The sequence below is a fragment of the Quercus suber genome, unplaced genomic scaffold, assembly GCF_002906115.3.
Source record: "Quercus suber isolate HL8 unplaced genomic scaffold, Cork oak 2.0 scaffold_68, whole genome shotgun sequence".
In the NCBI taxonomy this organism is placed as follows: domain Eukaryota; kingdom Viridiplantae; phylum Streptophyta; class Magnoliopsida; order Fagales; family Fagaceae; genus Quercus; species Quercus suber.
In genome coordinates, this window is record NW_027069533.1 from 88,826 (window position 1) to 103,294 (window position 14,469).

The 14,469-nt window shown below is 33.7% G+C and overlaps 1 protein-coding gene across 1 annotated transcript; it reads right to left on the reverse strand.

Moving 5' to 3' along the window:
• Positions 1–3,441: 3,441 nt before the first annotated feature.
• LOC112008898 (uncharacterized) lies at positions 3,442–12,984 on the reverse strand. Its single transcript, XM_024041266.2, has 11 exons — positions 12,454–12,984; positions 11,068–11,192; positions 9,639–10,083; positions 9,382–9,497; positions 7,954–8,734; positions 7,152–7,616; positions 6,478–6,666; positions 6,163–6,390; positions 4,993–5,317; positions 4,491–4,674; positions 3,442–4,267 (listed from the first exon to the last, which is right to left on the reverse strand). Exons 1-11 carry the CDS (start codon positions 12,733–12,735, stop codon positions 3,784–3,786), a joined length of 3,624 nt encoding a protein of 1,207 aa, XP_023897034.2. The 5' UTR covers positions 12,736–12,984; the 3' UTR covers positions 3,442–3,783.
• Positions 12,985–14,469: the final 1,485 nt, after the last annotated feature.

Sequence of the window (14,469 nt, forward strand, 5' to 3'; positions counted from 1 at the left end):
TTTTCTTGAAATTAAAGTACCATACAAAAGAATAAAAAAAAAAGAAAAAGAAAAATCACCCCACCTCTACACTCTAAATACTAATTACTATCTTAAATATTTATAATCCACTTAATTATATAAAATTTACAATAGAAAAAAAAATGTGAAAAAAAAAAAATTTACCTAGTAATTTATTTCTTGAAAGTAAAGTACCATATAAAAAAAATGATAAAGATAAATTTCTCCACAGTTTATACTCTAAATACTAATTACTATCTTAAATATTTATAATCCACTTAATAATACAAATTTTAGTTACATAAAGCTTTAACCTTTTTTGAGGATAAACGGCAGACACAGAGATTTAACTTTTTGATGTACACAACTGTGGGGTTGGGTTAGACCTTGTAGGTTTTGAGCTACATGTTGGTGAGAGAGTTCAGACTTGGGTCATAAATCATAATGGTTGGGCTTGGGCTTTTTGTTTATTTTGGGAAGGTAGTCATTTGTTTTTAAAGAATTACATTTGTTTGGTCTAATTGTCAACCTCAGCCCATATTAATAACTTATAGTAAAAATAAGTTACTATAAGTTATTGGGTAATAGTTTAAAAACTTAATGGAAAGTACTTTATTTTTTGAAATTAAAGTACCATACAAAAAGAAAAAGAAAAAGAAAATAAACATAAATTATTCCACAATCCATATTCTAAATACTAATTACTATCTTAAATATTTATAATCCACTTAATAATATAAAATTTACAAAAGAAAAAAAGAAAAGTGAAAATTTTTTTTCCCAGTACTTGATTTCTTTAAAGTAAAGTACCATACAAAAAGAATAAAAAAAGAAAAAGGTAAATCACTTCATAGTCTTAAAAGTAAAGTACCATATAAAAAGAAAAAGGAAAAAAAAAAAAGATAAATATAAATCACTCCATAGTCCACAATTTAAATACTAATTACTATTTTAAATATTTAAAATCTACTTAATAATATAAAATTAACAAAAGAAAAAAAGTGAAAAAAAAAATTACCTAATACTTGATTTCTTGAAATTAAAGTTCCACACAAAAAGAATTAAAAAGAAGAAGATAAAGATAAATTACTCCACCGTCTACACTCTAAATACTAATTACTATCTTAAATATTTATAATCCACTTAATAATATAAAATTTACAATAGAAAAAAAATGTGAAATAAAATTTACCTAGTAATTGATTTCTTGAAAATAAAGTACCATACAAAAAAAAAAAAGATTGTGGGGCCTAAGAATTTGGCAACCCCAGCCCATTTTATACTGAGTCCAAAGCCCACGCCGAGAAAGAAGGAATGTCTGAAGACGAACGAAGAAAGCCCAAATTGCCGAGGAACATCGCCGAGGACAATCCTACCCTCGGTTGACCAAGATCATAGAAGGGAAGAGCAGCACGCCATCAAAGGCAGCCTTCCAGAGCATTCCAAAAAGAAGGACGAGTACAATGGACCAGCCATGGGAGCATGGTGGAGGAGCAATTCAAGGAGAAACTGTCACCTCCGCATTAAATGCCCACAACTAACGTTCTGGCCGCATTAATGAGGAAATGACCCCTGAACAGTGCTACCTTGGTCGCTGCAACTCACAGAAGGTTTTGGAAGACGGCTGATGGGACAAACACTCGAGTAGTGACCTGTATTGTCAACAAATGGAGGGCCAAGATCAACTGAAAGGGGATATATATAATGTAAGAAATCCTCCAGGATGGGGGATCGAAGAAATCAGAAACATAAAACACAGTAGCCATTGGTATGGTCTTTGAAGCCCTTGTAACCAAGCACCGAAGAAGTAATAAGAACTACAAGCTCCTCAAATGAGGGCCAAGGACAAAGTTTCATACTTTAGCCCATGTTCTTGTTATCCAAATCAACTTGTAACCATGTCTAGTTGTTGTATCCCTCACTAAAACTTAGTTCTTAGACCCATTATCTATAAATTTATTGTGTTAAGCTAGTTGGGCCGTAATTCACTCATCCAACAATAGTAGTGTTCAAACTTAGTCCCTACAAAGATAAAGATAAAACTCTTCACAGTCTATATTCTAAATACTAATTATTATTTTAAATATTTATAATTCACTTAATAATACAAAATTTAGCTGCACAGAGCTTTAACCTTTTTTGAGGATAAACAGTAGACACAGAGGTTTAACCTTTGATGTACACAACTGTAGGAGTGGGCCAGATCTTGTAGGTTTTGAGCTACACGTGGGTGAGAGAGTTCAAACTTTGGGCATAAATCATAATGGCTGAGCTTGGGCTTTTTGTCTGTTTTAAGAAGGTAGTCATTTGTTTTTAAAGAATTACATTTATTTGGTCTAATGGTCAACCTAAGTCCATATCAATAATGTTTCTCAAAGAAAAAAAAAAAAGGTTCCATATCAATAACTAATAATAAAAATAAGTTACTATAAGTTATTGAGTAATAGTTTAAAAACTTAATGAAAAAGGTTTAAAAAACTAAATAGAAGCTTAGAGAGCCACATGGCAAAACTTCATGCATTCTTACATAAGGTCTCTAGTTTTATATATAATATATATTGATTTTTAATTCACTATGGTTTAAGAATTGTCTAAATTGTTCCTCAAAAAAGAAAAAAAGAAAAGAAAAATGGAATCGAACCCCATGAAAGCAAATGAGGTATTAGGTAAGCAAATGTTAATACTAATATTGATGAGATGCTCTACACTATAACCTTTGTATATATGATTGTAGTTATTTTTCCCAAAAAATTAAAAATTAAAAATAAAAAGAAACCCAGTTTATTACTAAAATTAAAATATCATCCCAAAGAAAAAAAAATTAATTATATGCAACAAGGTGAGAAAAATAAAAGGATGCAATGCAGGATCAGTAGCTTCATTTTGCTGCTTAAAATTACCCTAATAAATATCTATTAAGACCTTTATTTTAAATAATAAAAAAAGAGTTTTGATCGTTTGACACTTAATAATTTGTTTGGATTGAGGAGGATGAAAGGGGAGTAAGGTAGAGTAGATAAGAAGCTAACTCTACTCTACTCTCCTCCACTTCCCCTTCCTCTTCCCTCAATCCAAACAAGACCTTAAGTTTAACTGATCAAACTTCATATATGCTAAGGCATTTTTTTCTAAGACTTTGAAGCTATTCTTTTGAGATCTAAAAGACTGGATCTAATATGAAGATGGACAGTTCTTAAGACCTTATTTTCAAAATCTGACAGTATATAAAGTTCCATGAAATTAGATACACCTTTATTTATTATATTTGATACGAAACATGAAACAATTTTTCAAATGGAGAAGAACCTAATTCATCTCAACTTTTCAAGTATGCTTAAGCAGGTACTCTGCTTTCTTCCGCACGAAGCTCCTGTGGCATAAGATTTTTGTTTTTAAAAATTTTCCTTGGTACCCAGGTGCATTTTAAGACAGTGAATTCAATTAAAAGAAAAGCAAAGTGCAATTTGACATGCTGTCATTTATTTAGAACAAATATACATAACTAATAACTTACATAACTAACAACTTCCACATAGCTGGCCTCAATTCTTGCAAACCAAGCGAAACAGAAACAAAGATAACTAAAAACAAAAGAAAAAAAAAAAAAACCCTTCAATTAGTCTAAACACTATTTACATCTTGTTCTTTTACATCAAAGAATTCTCCATAATTATTTATACGCTTCCAATCCATGTACATACATCTACATACTACACACACTAGTATGTACAAGTGTGTATTATTTTATTCTGTACTACTACACCTTCTCTTCGTTCAAATCCATCACATAGTAGCAGTCAGATTTATATACCATGGCTCATGAACACTAACCGACACGGTGGCAGCCACCACTAAAACTTCAGCAGCTTCCACCACCCTCTTTGTCAAAACAGCAGCTCCAACTTGCCGCAATGCCGTTTCTGCTAATTTTATTCCACGAGGTCCACTCCCACCCAGCACGACTCCTCTAGCAGCCAAATAAACAGTGCGAGACACCTTTTCAAACACAGGATCCCCAGCTTGCAAGCTCTTTGCTAGCATCCTGGCCATTACTACCCTCCGTGACTGAAGCTTCTCGGTGTCTACCACTTCATCACCATGCTCTGGGAAGACACTGATTATTTCAATAATTTGTTCAATACCTGCATCTTCAACACGGTCCAATAGATCCAAAAGCTGCTCAGTACACTTTGATACCATGCTTTCCATGTCTGCAGGGCTGGCTATCACTTTCTCACTCAGAAGGGTCTGTCGGCAGATTAAAATGCTGCAATTTACATAATTTTACATTAGTAAGCAACTCATTCAAAAAATTGAACAAACAATATTAATGACGAAAGACCGTTGTAACATATAGAGGATTAAACCATTTGAGTTGTGATTCAAAAAATTGAAGAAATTTCAAAATTCAATGCTGAATGTGTTTTTACCCTCCGTATATATAAATAATCAATACATACATTCCCATGTAATATTGCAAGCCTTTTTACCTTGTTGAAATTACAATAATCTTCTGGATTTGAGCCTGAACAGACCTCAACCTTAAGAGGTTATGCATAAAAGTCTCCGGCAGAGCTTCTTGTGCTAGACCTACTACTCCATTTACCAACTTCAACAAGCCAAGCCTCACTAGCAAGTCAACTTTCCCTCCCTTGCACTCTGGTTGTTGATTTCCTGAATCAAGGACAGAACCAAGTTTATAAAGACTCAATGCGACATCAGTAACAACTTATTTCTCTTCTCAAATTCAATATGAAATGTCAATTTTTTCCATCAAGATTCAACATTTCCATTTTTTGGATGCTCAAAACTAAGTGTATCAAGACAAACGTCAGTGCCAAATCTGTAACAACATATTTCTCTTCTCAGTTTCATTATGAAATGTCAATTTTTTTTCATCAAGATTTAAAATTTTCCATTTTTTGAATGCTCAAAATCCTTTGTTATAGTTTCCCATTAGAAAATAACCAAATGTTGAATCCAAAATCATACCAGTGCTCTTATCAGCAAGGCTTCCATTTGTTTTAACTGGAAAATTTCCACCAGTTCTAAGGGTGGTGGAAGGAAGAAATCCATGTGTTGAATTTTCATTGCTCATCAAAGCAGCAAGAGAATTTGTGTGTTCTTCCCATTCCTGATCTTTGCAATCCAAAAGGGAAGAAAGCCACCGCACCGTCAATGGCAGAGAGGTAAATGCTTCAGATGGAGATCCATAGCGGTTGGCAAAAGCATTTTTAAGGTAATCCAAGCCTGCAGGACCCTTTAACAAAGGCTCCATAATTCTTAAACGTGCTTTGCTTATATCTTGCTTAAGCACCTGTTGAAAAAGGAACACATTATATGAAATGTCGTTACATTAGCAGACATGCAATACACCCAAAAAAAACAATTCTTTTTGACAAGTATCTCTGCAGAAGAACAAAAATATATAAATGAAAACTAAACAAGGGCAGATCATGCAGTTCAAATCCTTTGAAGTTCTCATTTTAAAACATCAAAGACCTGCCACCAGTAAGGTGCAAAAACTATCCTAAGGAAGTGGTTTGGATGATATAGGTAAACTTTCCAAGGCATGACCATTAACCATAACAACTGGTGTAGTAGGTAATCACCAATCCTAGGTCAACCACTCATTTTATAAAAGCTTGGCTATTGAAGACTCTAGCAGCATCAGTAAGAGTTTATCATGCTGAAAAAAAAAGGGAAACTGGAACTGAAACAACTTCAACACATGAACCATAAAAATAACCATTGATTGTCAAGTGAAAATAAAGGACCAATCTTGTTAAAAAAAAAAAAAAAAGCATAGTGTCAACTATGACTGGTAACAGACACAATCTGTTTTGGGGCCACAGGGCTGAAGCATCTCGTAGCAACCAAAAAAAAAAAAAAAATTATGACGAAGAAAGTGAGGCCATATATGATGCATATTTCCCTTCCAAAGTAGCAATTTCATATGTGCTAAGCATGGAAATAAGGAAATTCAATCCCAAACTCCCAACATTTTACTTGAATATGTCTATAGCAAGTAGGCAACCAACATGATAAAATGCAATTTTTCTTTTCCCTTTTAAGGATAATTCCAGATCAAACCACACAGCAAAAAAAAAAAAAAAAGAAAAAAAAAGAAAAAAAAAAGAAAGAGAATGCATGAAAACACACCTGAATCTGCTCTAGGACAAAGCGCAGACCCTTGATCATTGCAATGACACATGAATATTTTGAATCATTTGTGGCATGACATATCTCAAATAACTCATTCAATAACTTCTGATGATTGGCCTTCATTTCATCATCACTAGCTGGTGCAGAAAGATTCTGCAAAGTTACCAATGCAAACTCTAGAATCCTTCCAAGGTAATCAATGTCCAGGTTACCTGACTTCAGCACCTTCAGGAGGGAAGAAAAGAAGGGTTAATGTTTATTAATGATGGTTTTAAAAGTAATATCAATTACTGGCTGCAGCAATGGAATTACCTGAGAGAGAACCTCTATATCAAAAGCATCAGTAATTTCTTGTTTCCAGCTCTGTGGAGCCATCTCGCACAGTTCCTCCCTCACCTCCCTCATGAGTTGAATGACCCGATCATAGTCAGGATCATCCTGTTTCATAGATTCTATGATGCCATCCCAGAAAGCATTCTCCATTGTTGCTCTTATCTTTGCCTGCAAAATAATGAGGCAAGAAAATGAATTACCCATAAAAAAAAAAATAATAATAATAATAATCAGCAATGTGTGAACTTCATGTTTCTGCATACTGACAACAGGCAGATATACCATACATTTTTTTTTTCCAGGTGAGTAAAAAGTTACCATATAAGTGACTATAAATATATAAAAGGGTCTTGGGGTTATAATATGTTTCAGTCACAAAATATGAGTATCAAGTTGTTAGGGCATGGCAGAAAATAAGTTTAGTGAACTTTAAAACACTTTCTCTTCCTTCTATTTTAGAGCATTTTTCCTACACTCAATACTCTAGCAAAGCAGCAGCAGCAGAAGAACCAACATACAGAGTCCTCCATCATTCTCTTGATAAATATGAAGGAAAAAAAACATTATACTCAATTACTAACCTTAATACAGAGTCCTCCATCATTCTCTTGATAAGTATGAAGGAAAAAAAAACATTATACTCAATTACTAACCTTAATACTGTCTTGATCTTCATTAGTGACATTTGGGCTATCTGAAGAAGCATAGCGCTGCTTATGAAGGAATTCATTTACAATCAGTTCATTCTCCGTGATCACCTTTTTACCTGAAGAACCCAGTTGACCATCTAAACTGCTACTATGTTTAGAGACATCAAATCCTTTCACTGGGGAAATATCATCTTCCTTAAATAGGGAGCGAACTACACAGCTTGGCTTCTCAACACCCTCAATCAGATTACTCCTATTATCTGAGCTAGGAAAAGAAGGACCAGCCGAGGAACTAGGTGGGCTTGGAGTTATGAAGCGTGTGATTGGTGATCCCACTGGGCTTCCATTTTCCTTTGCTTGGAAGTACTTTGATCGAGTTTCAGATAAAGCAAATTCCATACGCTCAATCCCCGCATCTCCACTCAGGTGTTTCACCTTTTCCCTCAAGAGTTTTTGATCTTCTGTAACCTGCTTTTCCAAACATCCAAATATAACCATTAGTAAAATCTATGAACAAAATTAAAACCTATCAAAAGAACAGTTCAATTTCAATGCCTACAACAAAATTTACAAAATTAGCCTGCATCAGGAAACATCTTCTCTAAGTCATTTAAAAGCCTATTTTTAATGACAAAAAACAAAGTTGAGTAATGGTAACTTCCAGCAGTTGCATGCTGCAGTGCCTTACAAAAGCCTAAAACAATTGCATGTTTGATGATTTCTTCTGAAAAGATTATTAATAAAAGGGATGTTTGATGATTTCTCCAGAAAAGATTATTAATAAAAGGGGGGCTAAAGGCAAGACCTGTTTCTGAATAGCCTTCATATCATGGGTAAGAGCACCACTCTCTCCTTCTGGAGTCAGCTTGCAAGTTTGAATCATAGAGAGCTCAAGCTGGCAAGCTGCCCTCACCAAATCCTCCTCCAACAACTGAGCATCCTTAACCTTCCACACCACAAAGCAATTTAAGTAGGAGCACCAAGCTTTATCAAATGCTGCAAGCTGAGACCTGAAGGTCCAACGTTTTTGCAATCCAAAGTCAGACTCTTCATCAGAACTTTGCATGGGCCCCTCCAGTATAATCTTAATCAACAACTCAAACTCTCGAATAAATTCCTCTGCAGACTTGGCCAGAGCAGTTTCACGCTCTCCTTGACCACTGAAAACTGCATCTGGATGACCCAATATCATGTAAGCACAAAGAACCAGTCTCACTGGATACCTAGTTAATTTTTCTGGGCTTCTGGCTGCCTCTCTGACAGAGCCTCCTTTCTTTACATCTCTGCTCCTCATAGAAGTCCTGGGAGTAGCCCTTTTCTTTGGGGAAGCAACTCGTTTAAGAAGGTGGTCAATGTTATCCAAAATTGCATGATTAGCAGAAGAAACAGCCCTGGAGACCTTCAAGCGGCTCTCAAACCGGTCAACCAAAGCTTTCACTGTTTGTAGGGTAGCAGATGATTCAATCAGAACAGCAAGCTGATCAAAAGGCACTGACTTCACAGACTGCTCATTGATTTTCAAAGCATCATATGCTTTTGCCAAGGCTAAGGTAGTTCTCCTCAGCTTAAGAAATCGCCTCCAACACCTAATAGAGCAACATATTAGGATAACAAACATTCAATTTCATCCAAGAGAAAAAAATTGCAGGACAACTAATTTCAAAAAAATATGTTGTTTTTTCCAAAAAAAGGAAAAGTGTTGGATATGTTTAACTTCATTTACTAAGTTCTGAAATTGAAAAATTATTTGAGCACTGAATTCAAGCAATACCATTAGGCAGTTGAATATGCTTTAACTTTCTAAATTGCAATAATATCATAATTCATAAAAAGCATTGCGTAATGCAAATTTCAAAAATTATTTCCTCTTTTTAAAAATTAAAAAAAAAAAAAAAAAAAGTAGCATTATTGTTGTCCTAAAAAATCAATAAGTTTTTGAAAATAGAAATATTTTCTTCATATTGATATCTGCAATGCTATAAAGATATTGTCACAAACTTGTCATTCATCTGAAAAGCATAGACCAGATATTGCAGGCATTAGATAAATCCATCAAGTTCACATAACAAATAAAAAATGATCAGCCATAAGTTTTATCTGCAATGCTATAAGTTTCTAACCCAGCTCAAGAATGCACAATAAAAATTAACAACAAATGCTTTAGAATTCTGTAGCAGTTTTTTCCTTTTTGCATATGGAAAAAATTCTGTATTAGTAAAGCTGGGTTATATACCATGCTAATTTTCTGGAAAGATGATCAGCCTGCCTGTGCATCCTATTCCACTTGGTGTGAACAGGATTATTTAGTCTTCCTCTCTGCCTCAAATATTCTGCTCTTTGTCTCTTTGCCTAGGTATCATAATAATTTATGAGAAACAATACTAATCAAAACAAATTATGGGAAATAATAAGATAATCAAGCCCCATGAAGGCCACATCAAGAAACAGTAGATAAATATAATATAATATAACTTCAGGCAACATGCATACCCTCTGAAGTCGATCTTCCAACTGCTCCCTCATTCTCCTTCTCTCAACTTCACGTTGGTGAGAGACAGATTTAGCCACCCGTCGCACTTGCAACATCCGAGCACGTGCCCTCTTTTTCTCTGCTTCCAGCAAATCCAGTCGCTTTGTCTCGGCAGCTGCACGCTTTTGTTGAATTGCAGCACGTACACGCTCCTTATACTTGCTATCCCGGGCCATCCTTCGCAATAATGACTGAGATGACCTCTCCTTTAGTGTGGCTCTTCTTTGCTTGTAAGCCTTGAGGATAAGCATTCTATTTACTTCTGCCTGCTGAACCCGTGATTCCACTTTTGTGCCAAGCTTCTCACGTTCCTTCTCAAAACGCATTTGTACCCCAGTTTTAGCTGCTTGCCGCAACTCATCCAACTTAGCTAGCCGCGTCTGGGCCTTTGCCAAAATGCTCAACCTGTTGGTTCGATAACAAGTAAGCTTAAAAGAACAAACATCCTAGAATTTCAACAAGCAAAACATACTTTGGTTCTCATCAGTGTAAGGAAAATGTTTCTTTATTTACCTAAGCAAACATAAGAATCACAGGAATCACTTGGAGGACACATTTGTAAGTCTTTACTGGAACTTAATCCACCTTTATATCCAATTCCAATAATCAACAATCAATGATCTCTTTTGAATTCCAAGTTTTTCTTTTAATCTAAGTTCCATAATTGACAAATGTGAGCAAGCAGCGAATGCATGCCGAGGCAAGACATAGTAAGTCACAGCCAAGTAGTTATATCCAACACCAATAATACAACGAGGATGAAAATTTTGGTCAACATGGTTCAGAGTTATACATCCCAATTTAGCGATGATAAATATATAAAGAAATGTATTTCCATTACGAAGGAGTATTTATGTGTTCTCATCTCCCACCCATAATAAATGCACCATGTATTTCCCATACACAAAATCAGATTTTGAATTTGAAACTCTTCTTGATATCTTGGTTTTCCTCTTTTTTAATAAATAATTTGGTCTCATATCTCATGTAAGAAGAAAGGACAATGATGTCATATCTGGAACAGAAATTTATACTCATAGTAGAGATGTGTATTGGAGTAGTTACTAAGATCACTAATGAGTGGCAAAGTTATAAAGGAAAAACTTAGAGATGAGGCTATTGGAGACAACTCAAAAGTTCCATAAAAGCCATTAGGAAGAACAAATAGACAATCAAATGGAAATACAGAAAGCATTTGGGTTGATGCGCAATACAGAAGAATGTATAATTGAGATAAAAAAACGTATGGATGTTTGGTAATGCATTTTCTAACCGCACTTTTTCAAAGTACAGCATTTTTAAACTTCAATTTTTTCCTAGGTGAAGCTTTCTCAAACAACCCCATTTTCAAAAGGCTGAAAATTAAGTTATGCAATACAAAAATATTACCTCTTCTGCTCAGCAGCTTGGAGCTTTGCTTCAAGGCGCTGACCAAGATCTTCCTCATTAGATGAGGATCGTGATGGGCTTCTGGGCTTCGCTCGAGCCTTGCTTGACAATTTCTCATAGTATTGCTGCACCCAAAACAACATGACAGAATAAAGCTCATGTAAGATTCACTTGAGGGACTAAGAACAATAAATAAACCCAATGCAGGATTCAGAAAATGAAAACACAGAAATGCCTACAAAGTGAATTTTTTCATGGAAATAAAGATAAGAGATTACAAAAAACTATTTTAAAAAATGGGGACAAAACTAAATTTCTTATTGAAAAAGTAAGGGATAATTTAAATTCAACAAGTAATCATGTTTTTTTTTTTTTTTTTTTAAGGAAAGAATGTTAAAAAGCAAAATAATTTGAAAATAGAACAAAGAGAGGCCCACCAGACATGCGAAAAGGAAAGACCAGAAAGTGCAAAACAGAAAAAATTCAAACAGAAGAAGCACCCACCTTTACCTAACACCCAAAAAAAAAAAAAAAAAAAAAAAAAACCTTCAATACGAAGCTTTAAACTTTTAACCTCCCAAAAAAAATTCATTTATAAATAAATAACATAACCCATGATCCTTTGAAATTCAGGAAGCTTATATCCAAATCCTATTACCATGTTTGGTTACCAAGAAAAAAAAAAGATCAAAATTTTGATCTGGCTCCTGAGAAAATTACAGACTGTACCAACTTTTATGAAACGATCACACCGTTTGGTGATCTCTGAAGATTTTCTGTAAATGAAATTCAGATTGATAAGTCTTCAAAATGTTTAATTAACTAATCAGCACGTTTAAAACAAGAATCTTTAACTACCTGAAGAATTAATTGGCTCAGTTAAGTTCCAAGCAATTTCACAAACCAAGAAATTCTAGTTATTTCTTTCCCTTGCATTTGATTTCTCAGTAAATAATCGAAAAGTTAAGAAATTAAACCATAACCAAAATCTCAGAATAATCATCAATTTAACAAACAAAAAAAAAAAAAAACGTTCAAAATTCAATTTTCTGAGAAAACAAACAAACAGACTTTTTTTAATTAATCATAATTAACGTAAAATTATGATAATTATATTTAATTAACGAAAAAAAAAAAAGAACAGTAGAGTTGAGTCTTCAATTTCAAGAACCAGACCAAAAAAGAAAGCTTCAAAATTCTCAATCATTTTCCGTTAATCTTCTCAGTAAACAAACACGAACCTTTTTGTTAGTGATAATAGAGATTAATTAAACGAATTAAAAAAATTTCAAAAAAAAAAATAACAACAACAGCTGAGAAGAGTAAAGTTGAGAGAGAGTCTTCATATTCAAGAACCGCACCAAAAAGAGAGAGAAAGAGAGAGACCTGGCGGCGAAGATCGGCGTGGCGGAGCTTGGCTTCGATATCTTCGACGGTACAGCTCTGCGGGGACTTAGACTCGGAGAGTCTCCGGCGAAGCCTGCGAGGCAATTTGGGCGAAGAAGAAGAGGAGGACGAAAACGACGTCGCACCACTGTCATCCAACGGAAAGTCCATTACCATCTCTCCTCCAACAACCACCACTTTCCCTTCTCCTCTTCCCTCAGGCGGAGACGGCGACGGCGGCGACGACGACGGAGACCACGATTCGACTCCCCCAGCCATCATCGATACGCGAAAGCGATCACAACGACGTCGTTTCAGAGTCTATATATATATATATATAGAGAGAGAGAGAGAGAGAGAGAGAGAGAGAGTCAGATCGATAACGATAATTGTGGAAAGATCACGAAAGACTGAGCAACACAACTCTTCTTTAATAAAAGGCTGCGTTTGGTGTTTTCAAAATTTAGAGATAGAAATAGAAAAGAAAAGAAAGAGAGTTTGGTTTTGTGTTTGTGTTTGGTGTTTGGGTTTGGGTTTGGGTTTGGTTTTTGTAATAAAGAAAGAGATTTGTCTTTTTGGGTGTTGTGTGAAATACTTTACTTATCCATGCCACGTTGGCTGAGGCCCCAACGGTACTCTATCTACTCCTACTCTTCTTCTTTTTTCTTCTTTTTTTTTCATTTCTTTTTTTATTATATCTTTCAAATTTAGAATTATTTAAATTTTATCCATTAAAATTTTAGAATTTAAATTTTACTTTTTAAATTTTTTTGATATTTAAATTTTATATCTTGAAATTTTAAAGTTTAGAATTTAAATCCTAAATTTTATGGATTCCACTCTCTACAATTTGAGAATGGTTGAATTTTACGTTTTAAAATTTCAAAATTTGATATGTAAAATCCAAATACTCCTAAAATATGTAAAATTCAAATACTTCTAAATTTTAGGATGGTAAAAATTTAAATTCTGAAAAATTAAGGTGTAAAATCTAAAAGTAAGTCTACTATCACAATAATTTTCAAATTCACAACTTTTACCACAATTTGCTTATACGTCGAGTTATAAGTTGTAGAAATAAAATTATGGGTCCATGATTTCATCACTCATGAGTTGCCACGTGGTAAAGTTGTGAAACTAGTAGTGACTAGACTTACTCAAAATCTAAATACCCCTCCTATCAAAAAAAAAAAAAAATCTAAATACCCCTAACTTCAAGAAGTAAAATTCAAACTCTGAAAAATTAATATTTAAAATTTAAATACTCCAAACTTTCGGCGTAATTTGCATTTTTTTATTTTATTTTTTCCCTTTTTTTTTTTTTTAAGCTTTGGGTTGCGTTGCTTGGTTGAATTGCTTTGCTTAGTTCAGTTGTTGTTTGTGGACTGCCAATACCCCTGGGCCTACCTTTTTTTGACTTCAATGCCCCCCTGGCCCCCTGCCTCAGCGCCTTGTGTTATGTTATGTTATTTATTTTTTGACCATTTTGTCAAAACAATGATGATAATAATTTCATAAATTAATAATAGGCTTTCTTTCTGCTAAATATTTGGTTTTTGAATATTATTTTATTACAAAACTTTTATGCCTACTTATTTAATTATGTGGCATTTTTTGAAACTTAATTTTATTAAAATCGAGTTTTTTTATCTTTTAATAGAATGTTCAACTCAAGTTTAAGAAAAAAGAATTTCAGATTTATCACCTTTCACTTTGACAAAATTGAGTTATAGTTTAAACTATATTTTGAGAATGTCAAATTTCAAAAAATACTATATAACTAAATAAATTACAATAAAAAAATTTTAACAAAATATTTTTCTAAAATTGAATATTAAAAAAACACTATAATAATAAATGTAAATTACAAGTTATTTGTTGTTGAATTTGACATGATTCAATTAAATTGAATCATTTCCATCTGTTTACCACTAAATTAGTATTTAAATTTATTTATTTTTATAAAACATATATTATTTTTGTTGCATTAGTCAATAAAATAATGTAACTGAATTC

What these genes read in the sequence shown, in the direction of transcription:
- LOC112008898 (XM_024041266.2), bottom strand. Translation starts at nt 12,735, where the DNA reads ATGATGGCTGGGGGAGTCGAATCGTGGTCTCCGTCGTCGTCGCCGCCG. An exon ending in CAAGCTGCTGAGCAGAAGAG is followed by an intron (nt 10,084 to 11,067) that starts GTAATATTTTTG and finishes TCGAACCAACAG; the next exon opens with GTTGAGCATTTTGGCAAAGG. An exon ending in TGGAAGATCGACTTCAGAGG is followed by an intron (nt 9,498 to 9,638) that starts GTATGCATGTTG and finishes TATGATACCTAG; the next exon opens with GCAAAGAGACAAAGAGCAGA.